At 37.1% G+C, this 24,529-nt stretch overlaps 1 protein-coding gene across 1 annotated transcript in view; it reads left to right on the top strand.

The window, feature by feature from the left end:
- Positions 1 to 19,209, top strand: part of LOC127627926 (nuclear protein AMMECR1-like) — a 48,716-nt gene extending 29,507 nt beyond the window's left edge. Inside the window, exons 3-6 of the mRNA XM_052104541.1 lie at positions 12,634 to 12,748; positions 16,445 to 16,535; positions 16,685 to 16,781; positions 18,834 to 19,209. Of these exons, the coding sequence (XP_051960501.1) occupies positions 12,634 to 12,748; positions 16,445 to 16,535; positions 16,685 to 16,781; positions 18,834 to 18,948 (418 nt within the window). The 3' untranslated portion in view covers positions 18,949 to 19,209. The remainder of the gene's footprint in view (positions 1 to 12,633; positions 12,749 to 16,444; positions 16,536 to 16,684; positions 16,782 to 18,833) is intronic.
- Positions 19,210 to 24,529: the final 5,320 nt, after the last annotated feature.

Raw genomic sequence — 24,529 nt, 5'->3', positions numbered from 1 at the left:
CACAGTGTTCCATGGCACATCTAATTGTTTGGGAATTCTTTTGTTACCCCCTCCTGACTGGTATGTCTTCACAATGAGATCCCGCACATCCTTTGTAAGCTATTTGTGGACCATGGCTTCAGCAGTAAGATGCAACCATGAAGATGCCAAGAAAATCCTACAGAAACAGCAGATTTTTATTCAGGGTTAATCATCATAACTTAATTCATAACCAAAGGATTATAATTACTTTAATGTAAGAGTTCGAATGTGATTGAATGAATTCCAAAGAGAGTCACACACCTCGTTATAGAAGGTGTATAGATGTACATACATCAAGGTCATTTTAAGTTTTCCATTTTTCAAAAAAAAAATTATGCTGGAAAAACCCATGTTTCTTCAATTCTCTCAGTCTCACGTGAAGCCCTGCCCACTGATATATAAACCCATTGTGTGCACATGGATATTTACATATTGCGATATACACAATATAGCAAATTCTCTATCAGTTGACACTTTATATTGTCAATTGGCTTTATATATCATCATATCGACCAGCTCTAATGTCAAGCATGCTTTTTGCATTGTGGAGACGAACATTAAATGAGCATAAATCAATATACAAACAGATGAAAGCCCCGCAAGACTATCAGAAAGTTTTACGATACACTAAAGGCTGTATAAATGCTTTTATACCAATGTATAAAGCTGTAAAAGCCTTGTAAAACTTGGCATCAACACTATTAGTCCTGAAAAAAAGAAACATTACAACTAAATTCAATTAGTCAAATTCCCACAACAATATTATTTAACAATCATTCAGTGGAGGTTTTTTTTTTTTTTCAGTAGAGGAACAATTGTGAAAATGTACTTTTTTTTAGCGCTAATGTTTTTCACTATCCATGTTGTCATTATTGCTTTGAGCAACTTGCAAATAGGGCTGTCACAATCACGATCATGAAATTGTAGCTGCATATTAGTTAGATAATAATATCGGTTTATCATATGTAATGATACATTTTTGCATCATCATCACACAGGCCCGATTTGACACCACCATGGGTCGTATATTTAACATCCCTGATTTAAATTCTTCAAGAAGTCAACCTCCAAATGGCTTACTTAGAGTTGTCTCTAGGGTTTGACCATGCTTTACTGCCAACCAGAAATACTGTTCTAGAAATGGTATTCACACTTGAGTCCTCGAAATCAGTGGGCCGGGAACCACTAGGGGGCTTCAGCACACATCCAAGGGGGCATCAAGATGACTTCAAATGAATTTAAAATAACAAATATTAAAATAATCAAATTTTATTAAAATGCTAAAAATATTTTAAGATGTATGCCCACAAATTATAAACTGACTTTTTCAGAAACTTCTACCTTTCTACTTCTATAAAAATAATAATAATTATTATTACTATAATAATGTGTTATTATTATTTAATAGTTATTGATTTCTTTAATCATATCCAGTCCCAGTAAATCATCAAGCCTTTATTTTTCGGTGGAAGATTTTATTTTGAAAACTGAAGGGATGGAAGTTTCTGCTGTCAACAAAAATCTGCTCCCATGGGGTAATTTTAAATGTGTGTAGTAAATTGTAGTGGCCAAACATAGAGGTATGTGAAATGACACACATGTGCAATTAAATAAAATCTGGGGTGCTAATGAGCTCCCTGCAGGTTAGCACACCTGTCACTCTGGGCACCAGATAGAGAGAGTTTGTGTGTATGGAGCGCAGAACCACTCTGAAACCACATTTGTAGTACAATAATGATGTATTTAAGATAGCACTTCACACTACAGACAACAGCCGTACACATAGCACAGCGGCCAGCACATTGAGACTATTTATTTAATTAGTCGCAATTTGAAAATCACACTGGGTCATATTGCGATTTACATTTTATTTTTGTTAATCATTCAGCCCAAGTTTTCTCCAAACATTAAACTGTGATAAAAGTACATTGGAAAAAAAACTTACACACCTCAGCTTTTAAGATCATCTACATATCCATCACTTGTCATGAAACTTGGAGCATTTGTGACCTTGCCACCATGCTAGGCCTCCATCTGTTGATCTCCAGCCATATCCCTCCCCCAGCAGGGATATTGACACCCGAGGAGATGCATGAGCCTAGGCTCAGCTCAACCCAGCAACCGCTGCCAAGTTCCCACTTCGCCATCCTCTTATTAACTTTCAAGCAGTTTATACTGTATAATCCATAACAATGTTGTTAACCTTCAGGCTTCAAAATCCAGTTTATAAATATTACAAACTTGTGGTTCAGCAGCTGGACATACTTCAACAGAACAATGTTAAGTAGGGGTGGAGTGGATTGAAAACCACTCTAATAGACTAGTGAAGAAGGGGGACTTAGACATACCGGGCTGATGGGTTGAATATGCCAGATTTTAGCCGGACGAGAGGTGTTCTTCCACCTCAGTCCCATCTTTCCGTTCCACTACATTTCAACCACTCTCTAAATGCCTCCAACTGGAAACGTTTAGTTACTAACAGCTCTTTCCAAACGCATGGAAGCTCACAGATACCATTATTATTTATTTTGGGCAAACCGGTTTGGTGCTGCTTGTTGCAGAAAATACACATTTTACTTTAAGCCATGGACACAATAATCTATAAGTAAGGGTTGTACATGTCACAACCATAAGGAATTTTTCTTCTGGCCCATTTGGGATAGTGGTACTGATTTTTACTTAAGCTGCCAATGTTAAACATACAGAACAATCGAAAATCTCCGTCTTACAGGATTCAAGGTGTATTAAAGCCATTGTGCACATTAACACCCTTTTAGCTTATCTTTTGCTCAATTACTAAAGAATACAGCCTGGTTCCGAAAGTAAAAATCCCATAAATTTATTCCACCAATCAGAGAATCGCGTCAGTCTAACTCGGCAGCAAAGACCTACTCCCATGACGCACTGTGAATGACTCAGTCGGGTTGGCCTCTCTACACTCTTAAACTCTTATAATTTTTATACTCTCATGCTACTTATATTTGTGTCTATATATATATATATATATATATATATATATATATATATATATATATATATATATATATTATACATATATACATATAAATTATAGTGTTCTATACTTCTCATCAACAACATAAAATCAACTGTTGTATTTCCATAATTTTTGTCCAATTTTCAAAGACTACTTCGTTTCAAATTCAAGAGTGTGGTTCATCCCTAAGAACTCTCTTATGTTGGATTTTATGTAATAACACAGCTGAATAAGTGGGCGGGCACTGTTGCGCTCAAAGCAAATACATGGCATCCCACAACACTATAGCTGCAAAAACTACTGCTTCTATACGTAGTCTTTCTGACGTCAAATGGATGAATGCAATGAAACGTGTAACCACCCATATTTACATGTCAGTTGGGTGATTAGAAGTTTGGCCTTTTTTTCTGAATTTGTGTTGCACCTGCCAGTCTGCATATCCTTCTGAAGAATCCCAACAAACAACTGGAAAACAAAGTCTTTGATCATTTCAGTCTGATCATAATAGCCTGAGTGGCACATTTCAGTGCGGATTTAGTTAATCTGTCACAATGGGGCTTTGTTTTTAAGCTTTTATTTATAGTTTTTTTGATTGTACGTTATCTGCCAGATGGTCCAGGCATGCTTTTGAAATTGAAATATTCTAACCAGCTTTTTTTTACAACTTTAAATTCACGGCAGTTTTTATTTTCTTTCTAAAGTCACTGTGAAAATCATGTTTTTGTGTGTTTTCTCTGTACATTATAGTGGTACAGCAGAGAGCCGTTAATGAGACAGAGGAAGGCAGAAAGAAAAAACTGCTGTTTCTTACCACTTTTCTGTTTCGCATTAAATCAAAGGGCCACGCTTGACATTTTCCAGCGCCTCTGGCTGTCAGCATTAAAAGGAGTGCTGCACCAGGTCTGGGCGCAATATGCAAGGATAACAACGCAGGAGAACGAGAGAGGGGGGTTGGCAGGAGGATTGGGCATATTTTCCGCGCTGTCATCTGTTGAGGCTTCCCTCGAGGAGTTCTGTCAGATCTTCTACTGCGTACACGCGAACATAAAAGGGATGACATGGAATTTTTTTGTGCATATGAGGGGTAGAGGGGAAAAAACAATGCACATTTAAATGTGCTTCTTAGCTGTAAAGGAGGCTTCGCTGTCGAAGTGGTCTAATGCAGTGTTTCACAATTAGGTCATGGCTAGTGGTGAGGAAATGTTACATTGATATCTAGGTCATGATACAGTAATACTGAACCCTTTGGAATTTAAATTTGTCTTAAAATCTGGTCAGAGCTTTATCTAAGTTACAATAATGAACAAACATAATCTGTTTTAATTAATAACAAATTATTGTATTGTTCCTGTACATATCGAATACATCATTCAAACATTCACTGTGGTTGGAAAAAGTATGTGATGCCCATGGCTAATGATGTCAACAAAAGCTAATTAGAGCCAGCAGATGGCAAACCTGGCATCCAATTAATGAAACAAGATTGGAGGTGTGGGTTAGAGATACTTTGACTTTTAAAAAGCACTCAAACATTTTGAGATTTCTATTCACAAGAAGCATCTGCTGACTTAGACCATGCCCAATTTTTCTAGGCACGCAAATGTTTGAGATGTAACTGCACATGGAAAAACAAAGTATACCCTAGCCTTTAGGTAGATGCCAATAAGGACTGGTTGCATGACATGCCCTCATCCTCAAACCATGAACAGACACATACAAGGTAAAGGAAAATATTGTCTTGGATACTGTAGACACTGGTTCACTCGCAGTGATGTATATAGTTCGACCGCATTGTTTTTGCAGTTTTAGTGTCTTCCAAAAGCAGGAAACCATTGAAATTCCTTGACGATCATTTTTTTGTTTTTGTTTTGGTATTTGTGGTCTATTATGTTTATTACTGGGGCTGATTTGGCACCTTCACAGTGGTTTTTTACTCCACTTTTCTGTGGGTCACACGAGGAAACCGCCTAAAGTTGTTTGAAGTCAGGTGAACAGGAAAAAATATTGTTAACGGGGGAAGGGAAGTGTCTGATCTCATCTGGAACAGCATTTCCCATTAGTTGATAGTTTCAGCAATTGCTGGCTTTTCATTGGCTGACACTGTTGCTTGGTTGATTTCACTCTTAGGGTCGGTGGAGCACCACAATATGCATAATAAACTGAAGCTTTGTGTTTTCCCCTGGGGGGATTGGCTGGTTAGTCAAGTCACTTTTATTTGTATAGTGATTTTCTCAACACACTGTTTCAAAGCAGCTTTACAGAAATGATGCTGTTAAGCCTGTAATGTCTTAGTCCTCATTGAGCAGTTGAAATGAAAAGCGTGATTGAAAATTATACTTAATTTTATTATCTTCAGTGAGCCCCCAGTGAGCAACTTTCTTAAGTAACCAAAAGACCCATAAGATGTTAGTTAATGGAGATAAAACCATGGGAGAACCCAGGCTCAGCTAGGGGAGCTGAAGTTCCCCTCTGGCTATACAGTATGAATATAATATAAATAATTCAAAATAATGTATTTTTCACCATATAAGCATATGGAAACTTTTGAATTCAATGCTGAATGTTTTTCTTTATGTGAAATCAAACTAAACTTAATTTGCACCTTATTTTCATATTACATTTTTTAGAAAAACTAGCTACATTGACCTAACCAGAGAAATGAGAAGCCATCCATGGTCTTCCTTGTGCTTATGTGGCTTTACACTATAAATGTATGAACAACTACATAAAGGGCTTTAAAATCTGGATCTCCAAGACAAATTATGCTCAAAGATTTCCTCCAGTCTAATATATGTTCTGCTCGAATGATGTTTGATATTAGGCAATAAACTGGTCTTGTTTGCCTTCAGATATTCCTAAAGATTCCTTACATTATTTGGAGCCTGATAGAAAGAAAATGATATCTGTTATGGAGCGATAACACACAGAAATTCCGGCCCAGAACGGTTATTTCAAAGTAGAATATACTGACTGTACCATTGTTTTTGGAGAAGCCAGTATTTCAACTTGGCATGTTTCCTAAATCTCTGATAGCTTTAGTACAGTAAATATATTACATACCGCACCTTTAACAACTATAGACGCTTCTTGTAAATTTGTTAAACTTGTTAGTAGTGCTTTGAACAAACCACTAAGTGTTTAGTAGGATTCTAGGGCTACCAAAGTTACTGTGTTAACAAATATAATGTGAATGTGTTTAACACCCTTTAATTTGTCAGGGCCCCATCTAGTAGCACTGAACACTGTATAGAAAACACCTTTCAAATTTAAAAGTTCTTTAAACTTTTGAGTTGACAAATTTGCTGATTTTAATCATCTAGAATCAGCGCTCACAGTAATACATACTATACCGCACGCAGTCACTCAAAAACAGGGCTGTCAGCTAGACTTAATGCTGTGGAACTGTAGACATTATTTCTAGTGTTTTATGGACCTGCTGCACACTGATGGAGGAACAGTCAAGCTTTCATCAGCGTAATTGCTTCACAGGGGAAATGATATAGTGGTGAGAAAGTCAAGCAACAATGCACCATTAAACCATTTTTCTAGAAGCCCCTGTGTCATTGATTAAGATGGCGACAGCTTTAAAGGTGTAATTTACCAAAATGAGAATTTTGTCATTATTTATTTACAGTTCCAAACTTACATATTGTTATTTTTTTCAATGAAATACAAAAGTAGACATTTTTGAAGTTCTTAATGCAGCTTTTTTCCAAACAATTACGAGCTCCAAAAAGGACAAAAAATCCCAGAAAAAGCCACGAAAGTGCCACATATGACTTGTTCGATACATTCCGATTCTTCTGAAGCCAATCGATAGCTTTTGTGTGAGGAAAGTTTCGAAATTTCAGTCATTATCTAAAAATATCTTTCCCTCCAGTGAGCTGTTAAATCGAGTACTAGGGCTGTCAAATTAGAACATTCGTCGAAATTAAGATAAAAATGCACATTGGAAAGCTAAAATTAGCATTTGAATATTGGATATGTGCCAAGAACCGACAATGTCTTGCATTCTTGAGCTAAAACCGACTCAGAATACGGGTGTCTCAAGGGGCATTTTAAAGGCTGAATTTCCTTTTAAATTGACACAGTTGTTTCTTTATGAGACGCGTAGTGGCCGGAGTGAACGGCCCACCTGTGATGGAGGTCTTTTGGCGGTTGTGTCTTGACTATGTCTTGCTCTCTTATCAGTGTCTCGCTGCCTGAGCATTAGGTACGTACATACAACTGTATATAATGAAAAACTCTGTGGTACCGCTTGAGTCTGTGATAGTACTATGGCACCAGTATAGATACTGTGTGCAACTCTAAGTTAACAGATTTGTCGTTACAAGCATTTATTTTCTTGTTTTACTTTTGATTTGCGAATATGGGCTAAATCTTGTGTGTAAAACGGTTTAAGGCTTTTACATGACCACATATATTGTCATCTTATTAAGCATAATCAGTGTAAAAATATGAATGTAAACATGCTTATTGAGTCAGTGAGCTGAACTCGATTGGTGACGAAACATTTAGTCTTATTGTGAACAAGATTCTCAGAGTTTTGATTGATGGAACAGTCCTCCATTGGGGGTTAATGAACTAGTTTCTTTATAGAAGTTAAGTCACTGGGTCTGGGTAGCTCAGCGAGCAAAAATGTTGACTACCACCCCTGGAGTTAGGGCTGAAACGATTAGTTGACATTATGAACTTTAACTTAAACACTCTAAACTTTCCAAACAGCATCAGCTTATGTAGATTTATGTAGCAAGTTATGAGGGAATTACACAAAAAAAAGCTCTTTAAAGGAAACACTTCGGTGTTACATATTAAATGCAGTTTTAATGCATTATAGCTTTATTAAAGTTCAAATAATACAGAAGAAGATCATGTAAATAACTTCAAACTCCAAAACTGAAACATGGTGTGCTGAGTGACTCTAGCCAGGCTTCCTAAGGAATCGGTTGACCTGCTTGCCTTCCTCGTGGTCACTGTATGCTGGTTCTTGGTCTCGGTGAGCATGCGTTGATGCCATGGTAAATAGTGGGAGCCTCCACACGCACCAAGTCTCCGCTGTCTCTCAGCAAGTCATGTGATAAGATGTGCTTGCTGACTGTGGTAGCAGAAGACGAATCTCAGTTGCCTCTGCTTCTGAGGCGAGTAACTGTGCCACCACAAGGAATTAGAGATCATTGGGAAGTGGGCATGCCAAATCGTGGATAAAAGGGCACATTTTTCATTCATTGGCACTGCAGAACAGAACATTCATAACTAATGACATACTCCTGTGTGCCAATGAGTCACTGATACTTCTGTCACCTCAGTGTTTAATTTGACCACCTCAGTCCTGCGCCGTGCTGACAGAAAAACCCCCCACAGCTGCTTCCTCTATGACTTGTTGGCTTGTCTCGAGAATGATAGACTCTCTTCACGGATTTTCTCTTCAAGAGACATTATATCACCTTCCCTCATGTGTCTGGCAGATTGTGTGGGTTGGTGTGTTTATGCTGTGCCATATTGAGTCTCCTGGATAAGTCATCTGTCTAAGCCTTTATTCCTGGCTTCAATAAACATTGTGTGTGGACGTCCTCACATGGTGGTTTACTATAGTCTCAGCCCTCTCTTGGACCTAGAAAATGTAGTGCAAAACCAACATTTTTTTGTGTTTTCTGAAGAATGACCAGTCAGCCTTAAAGAAGCCCTGTATTAAAACCTCAAAGCACTTTTCCACCATTGGGACAAACAGTTCTGCTCATTTGTGAGGAACTGTTCTTGTTGCATTTCCACTTGAGCAAGTTCGATTACAAACAGTTCCTGGCCCAGTTGGTTTCCTGGCCCATCTCAGCATGGTTAGCTGACCGTACTCAGGAGAGAAAGCTGTGCTGGTGGAACGCTTGTACTTTGTGACTCACGATTGGTCAATTGCTCAGGCAACACAGTGGAAAAAGCAAACAAGCTTAAATCGGTATTGAACGCTCATGCAATAAGTCAGTGAAACAACAACAAGATGCCAAGTAGCAGCCAACAACGTTTTCGTCAATACAATTATTTGTTCGTCCATTGCGAATATTCATTGTAACTATGTCACTGCCAAGCAACCACCTATTGGTAAACGCTGCACATTTGCATGTCAAAGTTCACCAAACTTGAACCACACACAAAATTTGTATAGGGAAATTTCTTTGCCAACTGAAGGTCATCTGTCAAAATTTTATGAATTAAACCGTAAAAATCCAAGTATTTTTCCCCCTTGTAATTCAATGAATGTCATTTAGAGGTATTTTTAAAAGATGATTTTGTCCTCTTTATTGTTAGTAAGCACATTTAATACAAACTTAAGTCAAGCACAAGCTGAATAATCGGGGAAGAGCTAATGATTAATCGTTGCAATAATCGCTGAGTAGTCGAATAATCGTTATATTAATTGATTATCAATATAATAATTAGTTGCAGCCCTACTCCGCTTGTGTTAATGGCATTCCAAATGTTTAAGAGCAGCTAGATGTGTGAATTTTCATTCGTCGCTGTGACATAAAAGATATGAGCCAGCAGGTGGTGACAAAAGACCGTCTTTAAAATATTAAAGTGACGTGAGTTGATGTTGACAAACTGTGTGTTTGTTGTTGAGTGCACAAATTTCTTTGAAGTCATCCAGAATTGTCTTTCCCTCCACGATTGCTCGGATTAATACTACAATATTGCTGAGAAATAGTTCAGCTAAAAGCTTCAGCATTACTGCCAATCACAGCTGAGAGTCACGACAGATGGAGTAATTAAACGTGCTCTGGTGCCTATCTAATACAAGTTTCAGGGTTTGGAGAAGATGTAAACTTTTAACATGGCGGAGGAGAGAACTCTTTCTGTGTCGGTGTCAAAATAAGAGTTCCCCAAGAAATATACAAGAATGAAACTGGTGTCCTCCATGTTTCCTCTCTGACAACAAAATACTTGAACGTGAATGAAATACTCATAGCATATTTCCAGTAGCACGTTTGGCAGCATCACTCCATGATTAGAGCGGATTACTATCACACTACTGCTGAGGAATAGAGTTAAACAAGGTAATCACGCTCAGTCGCTCTCTCTCATACACACACACACACACACACACATCCTTGTTAGAAACAGCCCATGCTGTCGTTACTTGTTCTAAAGTGTGGTTTTCGAATTGGTAACAGAGGCTTGTACACATCTTTTAAACTAGCAAAGACAGATCATGAATCCATGCTGTAAGAAAGTAATTCCAGGCACGATAACTTTCTTTGTGTGACAGTTCTTAATTTTTCCCGACTTATTTATCTGTTAGTTGATCTGTGTATAAAACCAATATCACATTCGCAATCGTGCTATACTGTCCATCTATCCATCTTGATTACCTGTGGCCTTGTGCCTACGGCTGAATCACAGCCATGATGTAGGTTTATTGTAAACAGTTATTCACTAGAGATTAACAATTCTTTGAGCCAGTTAAGACATTATTTAGCAAATGCCTTCTAGGGCAATGAAAAGCCATGCTGCTTAGATAACATCATTAACAGTCCTTGTAGATGCACTGCAAAAGCACTGAAGCACCTCCAGGGCTTAACAAGAATGTCGGGTCACAGCGTGACCAGTGCGTTAAAATGAGCAGAACAGTTTGTCTCAACATTGGTTGTTGTATCGTCCTATGTATATGTGTGCAAAGCTTCCCTGGGACTTTTAAAACAGTTTGTTATAGCTTATGGATGAGGGGCTCATTTTTGCTATTTCACTTAACACTGATGATGTAATACAGTGTCCTAACCAGACACAATGCAATAGTGCAATGGACTAATTTTTTTTGCAAGCAACATATAAATCGTTGATAATTCATTAATGTGTTACAAACAGTACAACTTGTTACCTTGTGTACTTACATTTATAAATACTGGTGTTATTTAATCTGTAATTACATCAGTGTTTCCTACACAATTGAGCTCTTGGGGGGGAGGGGGTTAAGTATACGGTCTACATTAAGGCCCTTTTCTTCAGTCACATGTTTCCCAGCAAGATGTAATGCAGTCATGTGTCAACTTACATTTTATATTGCTGTTCTTGGCAGATACCTTAAACAAATACTTTAACAGGTAGTTTAAGGGCAGTTCACCCAAAACTAACATTTCTGTCATTATTCACCCTCAAGTCTGTATGAATTGGCCTCTTTCGTAGAACACAAAAGGAGATGTTAGGCAGTATGTCTCAGTCACCATTCACTGTACCTGCATCTTATTTCCATACAATAAAAGTGAAACTAACATTCTCCCTAAGATCTCCTTTAAGTTCCATGGAAGAAAGAAATTCATACAGGTTTGTAACAACACAAAGGTAAGTTATTACAGAAATGTCATTTTTGAATGTGATTTCAATACTCAACCGTTACATTAAAAATGACATTTTAAACAAATGAAATCATGAGAACCTTGCTTATGTAATATGCATATTAAAGATAGAATGATGATAATATTTTCATTTTATGTATTATTAATATTATAGTATTAATATGACTACGATACAACGCCATTCGCATGTTGAATGAACAGGTTTATGGATATGCAACATCTTAATTTAGTAAATATGCGCGTCCTCACTGCGCACACTCACAATGAACTCAAGCGTTTAATGAGCAGCTGAAAGCTGTACAAGGCAGAGAGGGAGAGATGTGGAAGAGATGATTTATTTGTGCAGACTGTGGAATTACAGTTTGCTACAAAGACAAGATTATTGATTTGATTTGTTCATCTGTATGAATTGGTTAGCCAGTTCTCAGCTACATGTTAAAATGAATAAAATAGTGCAGAAATTCCCATGTTATGAATGTGGAACATGCAGGATTGAACATCTGTTTGCGTTTAGCCCTACACAATGCAATAGAAAGACGTGTTGTTTTTGCATTATTTCAGCGCTAATTTCACAACTTGAGCTTCTTTGCTGTGGCACTGGAGATTTAGTAGCGGTGCAGGAAACACTGAATTACACTGTTGACCCTAAACCTACCCCTAACCCTTCCTATATCCCAACCTCAATAGCACCATATGTTTTGCTGTTTTTTAGTTTTGCAGAACAACACGTACACACACAATAAATTCATTGCATCAAATGCGTATAGTATTTTTTTCTGACATTCTGTATAGCGTTTTATCTTTAAAAGGGTGTGTAATCGACAGAATTAATATACTTTGCAAATATTTGTATATGTTTCCACAAATCTTTGCAGATATTTTTGGTCAAATGAAGTGCTTCAGGGTGTGAAAACAGAAACAATATGTGAAAATTCAACCGGTTTTGCCAATTTTATTTTCAAATATCTTGATCATTTTAGATAAATTTTAGTAAACAACTCTGGAAATGTTCTTTTGGTTCCTCAATTGATCGCAACTAATAACTAAAACTATATGTGAAACTAATATATAAATGGAAAACATAAATTTTTCCATGAAATGAAAACTGAAAAAAACAATCAATTGCTTAAAGGTGTTGTTGTTTTTTCTCTCTCACAAAAATAGAAATGCCGTACGAGGTTAACATTGTTGACGTTTTTCTAAAACAGTATCTAGAGGTTCATTGTACACATGACGGAGCTTTGTCCTGAAACTTCCTGTCTTCTGTCCCCTTCGCAGTGCCCTTAAAGACAGCCGCTTTCCCCCCATGACGAGGGACGAGCTGCCCCGCCTCTTCTGCTCAGTGTCTCTGCTCACCAACTTTGAAGATGTTGGTGATTACCTAGACTGGGAGGTAAGAGCTGCTGCTATCTTTTTAAAATACCGCTTCTCTATAAATGATAAATTATTCACATCAACAAAACAATCTAAAAGTCTCGGTACATTTCAGTTTTTGTTGGTTAGTTCTGGCCAGAACTTGAGAACAAAGCCACATTTAACTTATCTGATTGTTTTGATAACCCTGCATTCACAGGTTTGTAATTTCAATAGAAAATATTAGTGTTTGCTTGTACAGAATTTGCCGCCATGATGCTGCGGTGTTCTGGGTGGTTGCCAAGGTGTTACAATGTGGTTGCTAGGGAATTATGAGTGGTTGCTAGGTGGTTACTTACAGGCCCAAGAGCTCAAAAAGAGCTATGGGATTTTGTCAACTGTTTCATTATCCACCAGTTGAAAATCTTACATTTGATCACTCAGACAAGTTATAATAGCACACCTCTTCTAAAAAATACCCACTGTGTGAAGTATCATTCACGTCTGTAGCACAAGCCAAAGTGTTCTTTAGAGTTATGAGTTTGTTCAAATCCTAAACCTGACCAGTGAGCAATAGTAATAATTTCTTAGCATACAGTTCTATTTATATTATTCTACTAAAGCACTATAATTACCACTTACAGTAATTGAAGTTGAAGCAGCCTCTCCAAAAAAAAAAAACCTTTATTTCCTAATGTCATCATAACCTTGCACTAGGTGCATGCAGCTTTGTTGGTTTAAGTACACAATTACAGCTGAATTTTGTGTCTTTTAGTTTGTCTGTTAGCTTTAAGGCCATCTAAATGCAAGTTTATCTGTTCGTGATGATTCAGGCTACACACACACACACACACACAAGTATGTGTGTGATTGTGATAACACTCACTGTCCTTAGTGACCCAGAGCAGCACAGACACACATGCGCTCTGGGTGAGGAGTGATGACGTCTACATATGCCTCAAGTGTTTTTGTGTGTGTGTGTGTGTGTGTGTGTGTGTGTGTGTGTGTGTGTGTGTGTAAGGGCTGGGCATTTTAGCAATATAGTGATATAACTCCATAACTGTTTTTCAGGCATTTGATACTGTTTTTCACAAAATTAACACTAGGAAGAAAATAATTTAGTACATGCATCAATACAAATACACAGCAATGTTTAATTACTATTTAAATGTAATGTATGAAACTATATATAAATATATTACTAACGTTTTAATAAATAAAAAAGTAATGCAGGAGCTTTTTGAATATTTCTGTTTGACAGTATAAACTGATAAATGAAAATGAATTGTATTTACTAACACTAAAGTAATTTTTGACACCAAATTTCATCATTGATTTGTTGGACAAGGGCGGCGCATGGAGAATCTCTGTCAGTGATGGGGATTCACAGTAGTGAAAGATGAATATGCATGATAACTCGTTTGAAAAATGACAGACAAGTTGAAGCTGAAAAAGCACTACACTTTATAACAGTTTATAAACAGTTCAAAGAAATAAAGGTTAAGCCTTCAAGATAAAAAGAATAGTGATCAAAATTGGCCAATACAAAATAGGTATAATTTTAAAGATTAGAAGCTGTACTTTATAATGCACGTAGGCATTATGACCAAAACTGAACAGTTGCGTTGAAATTTGCAGACAAATCAGAAGTGTTACATTTTTATAATTTATGAAAAAGGTTGCAAGTATTATTGTAATCCGCAAAAACATAAAAATGATCAAAAAGCCATGTATCATATGTCAATGGTATATATCAATACAACCAGCCTATTTGTTTTTACTCATATAAGAAAATAAAGCGAATAATAGCCAAGTATATGTCTTTGACATGTTACATGTTAAAAGGTGTTGCTTAAGCCAATTTTCACTTATAATTTCATGAAGAATAAACAGAGCATAAAATATCACATACTATTACCTAGAGGAGGGGATTCCCATTAAAATGAGCCCACTCACAACATAATCAGATGCATAGATCATTAAATAATCCACACAAAGCACAATGTGCTATCTGGCTAAAAACACATTAGCTTCCCTGGATCAGATGACTTCATCAGAAATAATGTAGTATGTAGTCCAGCATCATGGAATGCTAAACCAATCGTATTCTAATTTAGATCACTGCAACCAGAGGTGGAAGTCATCCAAATATGTGCAGAGAGGATCGTTCACTGTAATTGCATACTACTACCTGGAGATGGCGCCAAGTTCATGACAGAATTAATTACCCAAGTGACACAATTTTATTTTCCTGAAACAGGAAATCTTAAAAAAAAATAAAAATCATTCCGTCTGCTGTTCCATGAGCTTTCCTCCCTTTTGTCAACAGTGACCCAGTTCGGAGCCAGACTGTGTTTACACACCACAAGCCTATAGGCAAAGTAATGCACCAGAAGTGAAGTGCACCTCTGCTATAGGAATCCCTCATTAGTGGTGCTTTCTAATGCAAACATCACAGTAATGCTTATAATTAGGGTTAGGAATTTGAACGCGCCTCTAACCATATTTAACTTTGGTGAGTTCCTTGTTCCGCACTGTTTGTGTTGCAGAATCGACACAATGTCAAAACTCATGCCGCTTGTTGAGGAGAGGTGCGATATTACATTTCTAAATGATCAGACTTACAATTTTTACCTGGCAGATAATACAATTATTATTTATACGCAAAAAGTCTCATAGACTTGCATTCAAGGAGGTACCTGAGCCATATTAAGATTCCAGAACATCATAGGCTTTGAGGTTGTCTCTTTTGACTTAGGACATGCTACCACCAAGAATACCCTAGCAACCACAAGCAATGCCATGGCAACCACCAAAAACACCTCTACATTGTGGTGGAGAATTTTGCATGAACAAGTAGCACTGTTTTCTTTATTTCCAATTATTCAAAAAGTGACCCTTACACACTACTATCAGTGTAGTCTAATTTCTAAATGAATGACGCTTATAAGCCAGCTATTTTAAGGGAATCAAAAAACACATGCTACTATCAGTGTAGTCCGAATTCCAAACGAATGACTCTTATAAGCCAGTTATTTTAAGTGAATCAAAACACACACTACTACCAGTGTAGTCTGATTTCCAAACGAATGACTCTTATTAGCCTGTTCTTTTTAAGTGAATCAAAAACACATGCTACTACCAGTGTAGTCCGATTTCCAAACGAATCACTCTTATTAGCCTGTTCTTTTTAAGTGACTCAAAAACACATGCTACTATCAGTGTAGTCCGATTTCTAAATGAATGACTCCTATAAGCCGGTTCTTTTTATTGTATCAAAATCATACAGGACCACCAGTGTAGACCGATTCCTAAACAAATTACTCTTATAAGCCGGTTCTTCAGTGAATCAAAAGCACTTACACATCAGTTGAAGCGGTTACTGAATTAATCTTATTGACGTGCAAGTTATGACTTCTGTAATGTCTAACTCGAAATTAAATAAGTACTGTTACTTTATGTGATGTACTTAAGACTTGTGAGACTTCAATCAAGTAATGAAGTTACTGGGTGGTGGTTCATATGATATCAAGTGTGTAGTTAAAGATACACATGAGTTTTGTTTTAAGCAGAAATCCATTTTTTTTTTTAAATAACCAACCCTACCCTCAACAGGCTGTTCTTGTGATTATGTTGTCAGTGCTAGCATCTAGCTGACAGTATCTGTCAGTTGTGTGTAGATGAAATATGAAAGAGGACTGTGGTTTCTAAACATTTCGCTCTCTTGTACCCCTAGGTGGGTGTTCATGGCATTAGAATAGAATTTTTTAATGAAAAAGGATCAAAGCGCACCGCCACCTACCTGCCAGAGGTTGCGAAGGAGCAAGGTGAGAAATACTACATTTTGCCTGATAAATCATTTCTGCCTTCAACTGCAATGTTAAAGAATCAATATGCAGAATAGGTCAAAAGTTAAAACGAAATCAATATGATAGACCATGTGATTGAATGTGTTGTGTTTGCTGTTCTCTCACAGGATGGGACCACATTCAGACCATAGATTCCTTACTTCGAAAGGGAGGTTACAAAGCTCCCATCACAAATGACTTCAGGAAGACTATTAAATTGACCAGGTGAGACAGTCACCCTCTTTTAGACCCCATTTTCAACTGGTTTTAAGATGCGTTTCGGGTGATCTAATCACATGTGGTCAGGAGAGACGCATTGCTTTTAAACCTGGTCGCGTAAACGCGTCTCCTGTGACCACTTGTGTACAGATTTCAAGGGGAGGGTCTCTGTTTCATGACGACAAACATCAATCACTGTGTCAGCGTGCTACTGCATTATAACAAACTATGAAAAAAGACATAAAAGATAAAGCATGAAAAAAATCAGTACATTGTTTCTTTCAATCTAAGCACAGTTATCCATTGTTTTATTGGAGTACCTGTGCTAGCTGAGCTTCAGATGTGTCATCTGTCTCACTGCATGCTAAAATCAGACACACTGAAGATCTGTGATGTTCTCATGCTTGTATATGTATTTGCTTTTTCAAGTTTTCAGATCAGATGTTTTTTTTCCTTTTAAGAATCACAGAAACAGAAAAGTTTCAAACTCTTTGTTTAGCACAGCTTCTCTGCTGTCTGAGACGTATTATCATTTACACCTCAAATACGGCATGGTCACACGCTTTAACTACCTCCGTGTATGTTTTTTGTGATCTGATAACAAAATGTATTAGACCACGTTTACGAATGTATATATTGCTGATAATAATACCAGTGTAAACAGGGTCATCATCAGTTTGTCGATCAGTCTATAAGCGCAAGTCTTTTTATTTTTTTGGTCTTGACAAATGCTGTTTTCAATCATTAGTAATTTATGAATGTGACTCGAGCCCCCCTGAATCATCTGATGCCCTGACTGACAGCGAAGTGATCAAGGATCACACTGTCCCCCGGACTGACGGCAAAATAATCAACTATTATCAATAATTAATTATCATTATTGTTTTTTTAATAAATGGTGACTGGAGATGTCAAGCCTCATAAAGGCATAAAAAAAGCCTAAGATTAGTGTAGAGATAATACGATAGGTCTGACATGATTGCGATTTGGATGTAGTTAGAACTTCAGAGGGAAGTACTTCTTCCTTCCATGTTGAGGGGTAAAAAGAAGTTCTAAACAGCTGAGCAACGGTATACAGTTTGCAAACATTCAGACCACACCACTGTGGGAGGAGTTTAAATATGAAGACGCTACATGTAAAACCTAAAAAAAAAATTGCATGATCACATGACACCGGAAAATGGCTAATTGGGCCCAATTTGGACATTTTCACTTAGGGGTGTACTCACTTTTGTTGCCAGCGGTTTAGACATTAATGGCTGTGTGTTGAGTTATTTTGAGGGGACAGCAAATTTACACTGTTATACAAGCTGTACACTCACTACTTTACATTGTTGCAAAGTGTCATTTCTTCAGTTTTGTCACATGAAAAGTTATAATCAAATATTTACAAAAATGTGAGGGGTGTACTCACTTTTGTGAGATACTGTATTTTTTTAAGCATATCTTACTCTGGGCAGATGTGTGAATGGCTTTTGCTGCAGATGCCACATGAGTGAATGTGTGCTTGAGAGTATCTGAGTAGATTTGATTCTTTTTGTAGACTAATTTAAACAACAACAAAAAAAGCACATGACGTGGTCTTGGAAAAGTAATAACTCGCCGGTGTGTTCATGTTGACTGATCTCAACTGACTGAACAGGAATTAGCTGTCAGCCTCAAAGTAGGCAGAGCTCAAGGTCACATCTACCGATGATGTGGACCAATGGCAGTAAAGTGTTGGTCAGCTGGTAAGAAGTTTCTCTAAAAGGTCGCCCAGACGAGCTGTTACAAACCACCAAAACAAACGCAAAAACAGGTTTTGTTCTAAGTGACATAACACCCTTTAGTTCTTCAATTTCATTGGCCTTTAATCTAAAAAGACTCCTGCAATTACTAAAACAATTTCACAGAAGTCCATAAAAATATAGATTAAATTAAATATTTGTTTATTTCTATGTATTATGTTGGTGCACTTAATATCTCATATTAAATATTGCAATATAATCTTTTTAGCTATATCACCCAGCCCTATTGTCCACTGTTCTAACAGTTACCCCTTTTCCCCCATTGTTTTAGGTACCGTAGTGAAAAGTTGACGATGAGCTACGCAGAATATATCGCCCATCGGCAGCACCATCACTACCAGAATGGCATCGGGCACCCTCTCCCTCCTTACAACCATTATTCCTGACAGCGAGCCGCATGATCAGTCACTGGACCTCTCCGCGGACCTCTTCCCGGGAGAGCCCGCCCCCTCGTGGTCTAGCTATCTCTACTACTGTACCATTTTATGATGATAGTTTCCGTTGCCATGTCGACAACCAGATGGCGGCATGGCAGCGGGTGGCAAATAAGTGATTATGAAACGAAAAAAAAAAAAATACAATTCATTTATTTTTATTCTTTGTATTAATTTCATTTTGCAGCATATATATATATATATATATATATATATATATATATATATATATATATATCATTTAACCCCTTCCCTTGTTTTTATTTTAAAAGCAAATAAACAAGTACTAAGATTTCTTGATATCTAAATGAAATTTTGTTCCAACAAATTTCCTAATCAGGTTTTTTGAGTCTGTGGATGGAAATAAGTCATATTAATGATGGGCTAGTCTTGAAGAAAAGATACTTTGCTCAAAGTTTGCTTGATTTATTTGCCGCAGTTTTGTTTTTTCGACGAAACCTTTTCTTCTTTTATAATTTCTAATTCGTTTTTGTTGATATCATGTAGGTAACCGCAGGGTTCAAGGGATTCGCTTTCCTCTCTGTGCGATTCCTCTGATATTTTTATTTCGTTAGGTATGTTTTCTGTTTTATTGTGAACATTATTGTCGTGGGTTGTTCTGTGCGGCTGAGTTAGTCAATGAAGAACTAGTTAAATCAGTCACGTGTTTGATTTTTCGGCATCGTGTGGACAAACTCATTAGAAGATCGAAACCACTAGATAAATAAGCAATTGGGTGCGCCACAATATTAACCCATAATGCAAACGAGTGCCACTCTAAGCATTATCAGAGTTCTCTTGAATTGAATTTACTTAATATTTACTTAAACAGTCAGTTTGCCCTATTTTGTGTAGTGTTAATATTCTTAGAACAAGAAGCATATTAATCCGTTACGTCCTGTGATGTCTTTACTTTGTATTGTGTTTGGTGTTGCTAGTGTTGATCACAAGATGATCTGTGGTTAGTCTTTCCATTTTAGAGTAACAGTAAGATTTTCTAGTCAGAGGAACGTCTCTTGAAACTAGGTTTGTGAGCAGAAGGCAGTCTGAATTGGTCTTAGATACCCAGTATTTTGTATCGCTCTTATTTCATCACACAGAGAGGAAAACCATTGTGCGAGACTAAGGACAAATGACAGGGACAAGCTTAAAAAAAAAAAAGCCATACTCTTTTTAATGCATGCTGCGGCAGGGTGGTTGCTCCAAATGGCTGTTTTTAATTAAATTCTCCTCTGGTCCGTTTAGCTGGTATTGAAGTCTTCACTCCTGCCCTTTGGAAGTGGTTTTAGATGCTCAGTTTTATTCCTCTGGTCTTGTGGAGGAATCTGATCAGGTTTAACATGCGTGCGTGTCTTCATTTAATGGAATAGTTCATACAAAATGCCACGTTGTCATTATATACTTACCATCATATGATTCCAAATCTTTGTTCCATGGAACAAAGTAAGTTGGGTTTGGAGTAAACAATGGAACTATTCCTTTAAGATCTTTGTAGCTGAGCTGAATTCAGAGCCATGTCATTCTTTTAGACATTAGCTCAGTTTTGAAATGGTCATCGTATGGCACCGTGTCACCTCATCATGCTTGGAACGATCAATGTTTACATGTCCATACAAATGGCACAAGCTAAACGGTTTCCATAATGGAGAAGATCGTCCTCAGGTTGAGGAGATACCGCTGCTATGGTAGCCACTGAGCTCCTCGATATCTTGTGGTGAAGCTAGTTTAGATCACGTGGGCTCTGCAATATAACACCAGAAAGTTATTCACTATTCGACACCGAATACAACTTTTCGTAAAGCTGGATTAAGATGCTGCCTTTATTTACATTTAGCTATAATGAGAACTATTAACTAGACTGAAGACGGAATATAATGAGTTGTCAGGCCATGTCCACACTGATACGTTTTCATTGAAAACACATCGATTTTTGCTCTGTGTATCTCATTCACACTAGAATGGCATTTTCCTCCAAAAAATGGGGACTAACAAAAATGGCTCTCCATAACCATATACATTTGGAAGCTGAACATGCTGTTTTCAAACGAAAATGGATTAGTGTGTACGTGGCGTCAGTCTGTAGATGCAGAAGACTAGCTCTTGGAAGAAGTTTAGTCATTACCACAAGGATGAAATGGAGAGGCGCTCTCAACATTAGAGGACTTTTTCAGTCTTTTTCATATGCAAAATGTTAAGGGCTTTCAGTGTTCCATCCACAGTCATTATCCAACTCACCAAAACATTTTAAAAAAAAAACCTGATTTCAGTTGTGTTGCCTTAAAAAAAATGGTTACGATGTGGAACAAGAAATGTCGCTCTGAATGCTCAACTATTGCAAGTCTTTCCGTTTGAGACTGAATCACATTGTGCTACTTTGGACATTGCGCATAGAGCAATTGGATGAAGCAGTCGAGTGATTATTTCGTTGTCCTTTTAGCGAGGCCTTCCACTGCCCAATTGCGAGTGTTTTCCTATTTGTTATCTAAATCCCATCTATCTTATGAAAAATGCGTTGACGCAATCGTCAAGTCTCGGTTTCATAAATTACAATTTATGCCACTTTATGGCCTCCGTTTTGAACCCGCGGTTTATTTTATCGGCCTGTAGTTGACCAATCAGAGCCTCGTTTTCTGGTCCACATTAAAAAACAGCACAAACTGAACATATTTTCTGCTGCAAAACCAACCGTTTGCATGTGTGAAAAAAGCGTATACACATTTGCAATACATTAGTTGCATGTATGAATAGGAGGCCTCCTGTAAAAATACAAAAACAAACAAAAACATGGCATGCTCGTTTCACTGCTATATAGATATATGAGAAAAATGACAATATAAAATGGTGCTATTAGACCCTGTGTTGGGGGTGGTCACAGTCAAAGTGACTGGTCATGCGGATTCATTGATCATATCAGACTTTATAATCCTCGATATATGCAGATCTGTTTTACAGGTGTTTTTTTTCTCCTACCAGTTTAACGAAATCTCCTGCAGGTTTGAAAGGACATGGAGTCACGAGTCTAACCCCATCTTTCCCTCATGGCCTGGGGCATACAGGCATATGCTTCTCATCTGTTATAGATAGGACTGTCATATGTCAACTCTGGACAGCCTAAAGTTGTTCATGTGCATTGCCATTTTGAACTACAGCTGGCTTTGGAAGGGATAGTTTACCTAAAAATGAAAATACGTAATTTATGCCACCTCATGTTGGTCCAAACTTAAATGACTTACTTTCTGAGGTGGAACACAAAGGAGAAATTTTTTGTTGCTCTTTTCCTTGCAATCACAATGAATGGAAACTGAAGCTTATAATCTTCAAAAATAATACAAAACTGTACTATAAAAGTGGTCCATGTGACTAAATGTAAAGCTCCAGTCCCCGTTAACTAAAAGCAGTGCGTAAATGACAATAAATGTAATTTTTGAGTGAACTAAACATTTGGCAACCAGCTTTTGTAGTTCACAAGGGATGTTTTTGCCTAAATAGGGCCAAAACTACAGCGATAATGATGGCAATGAGTGCAAAATATACTTTTTCGCTCCAATGTCCCGTTAAAAAAGAATTTGTTAGTTTTGTTGTGAGCACAAAAACTTGTTCTAGTCATGATTTACTCCAAAATTAAAAGAAACCAATAAGAAGTTATATTTTGCATATAGAAAATGAAGCCTATTTTTAATGACCATCGAGACAATATTTCGTATGACAGTTACCCGCATTTTCAATACCGCATTGTGAAAGAAATGACATTTAAATTGTGTTTATACATCAAGGTAGCACTCCCTTGTCACTGCCTCTCATTTCACAGATTTTAATGAGACACGTGTAATACAACAGCATCTTATTTTACTGTAATACAGTAATAAATGACTGGTACATCATTACAAAGAATGGGAAACGTGAAACTGTCCGAATGCGTTGCGGTAATGGCAGTTGGAGGAAAAATGTGCTTAGGTTTCCTGAAAATAATGTCACAATTCAAAAGATCATAATGGTCCTAAATGTAGACTTCATTTTCTTCATGCAAAGCATAATTTTATATATTCTTTATATTGATTTGGGGTTAAACATGACGAAGACATTCTCTTGACAGGTTTTCTGAGAATCACCCAAATGATGAAAAGCATCTCAATGTTATCTGACACGTTTGGAAGTTGGATACTTGAAGTATTCTCTGATTTTCATCGTCGTTTTTGAAAATGCACTTTGGGAACATTGGCAAACTTTTAAAAATCCCTGACATCTTAGATTACAGCACCTATCCTGCAGTAAAATTGTTTAAAGATAAGTTGAAAGTGTGCTCATTGGTGGCCATTTCTTGTACAAAACCCATTTTTGCTCCCAAGTTTTGCCCAGCCCTCCGTTTTCCATCATTTCTCAACACAACTGGGATTAGTATTTGTTTTTTACTAATTGTAGGCATAAACGCCGTGTTCTAACACCGACATGCGAGTGTCGCATTCGCCGTAGTCGTTTGGATTGTGTTAGGCTCGTGTTACTATTGTGTGTTCAATCGAACCAAAGATGCCTCCAGCCATGTCCAAATGCTGCTCTACAGACCTGACTTCCTGTCCTTTCCTGCAAGAGAAACGTCTTTTATTTCTGTGTATATGTTTTCTTTTCTTTTTGTGTGTGTACAATTTCTAAAATTGTTTTTTAGCAACCATAGTTCATTGAATTTTCTTTGTAGCTGTCTTTGAGACCTTGCACGGTGTCAATGAGCATAATTGTAGGTTGCAAATGTATTTTATTTTTTTTCATCATTGTTATTATTATATATTTTTGTAAAGAAAACCCCATAGCGTGCCTCTTAGATTAATGGGTTTCTTAAATGTGTTTTTTCCTAAGACCAGCAGTTATACTTTATACAAAAGATGAGTTAATCCTTATTTTTTAATGCCATGTAAGGAGAAAAATCAAGCCTCTTTTCTTTACTCTGGACCCAGTAGCTGCACTGGCCTACAATCGCACTGATATGGAAAACAAAGAAACACAAAAAAAAAACGCATAAATAATAATGATGATGATAAAAAATAATAAATGACATAAGAACTACAATAAACTTGTTAAAACTTTTTTGTAAAAAAAAAATACAAAGCAAAAAAAAGTAAACACAATGACTGTTTTTGTACATCGAGTTGATTCTTTTCAAAAGAAATTTTGGAACTAGTTTCTAATATTATTTTAGTGGTTTTCTATGTTCTGGAACTTTGGGAAATGAGTTTTGAATGTGCCGAGCAATGATCGACAGCGTACAGTGTTGTCGGTGCGGGCACTGGGGTTGCCTGGCGTAGCCCCCCATACCCACCACTTTTTGTTGTTTCTATTTTTATTTTGAATTATCTTTGCTTTAGAAACTTGACATTGTGGAAGTAACAACCTGGCGAAAACTTGCGTTGAAAAAAAAAACAGAAACAAAGGAAATGCTTAAAAAAAAGAAAAAAAAAAAAAGAACAACACAACTCCCATGTAGAATTAGATCCTTTACCCCATTGAATTGCTGTTAGTGTGATGAGACTTGAAATGGGCATTT

Source organism: Xyrauchen texanus, chromosome 34, assembly GCF_025860055.1.
Source record: "Xyrauchen texanus isolate HMW12.3.18 chromosome 34, RBS_HiC_50CHRs, whole genome shotgun sequence".
Taxonomy (NCBI): Eukaryota; Metazoa; Chordata; class Actinopteri; order Cypriniformes; family Catostomidae; genus Xyrauchen; species Xyrauchen texanus.
The sequence above is the reverse complement of the archived record's forward strand: the minus strand, read 5'-3'. Positions and strand labels throughout refer to the sequence as shown.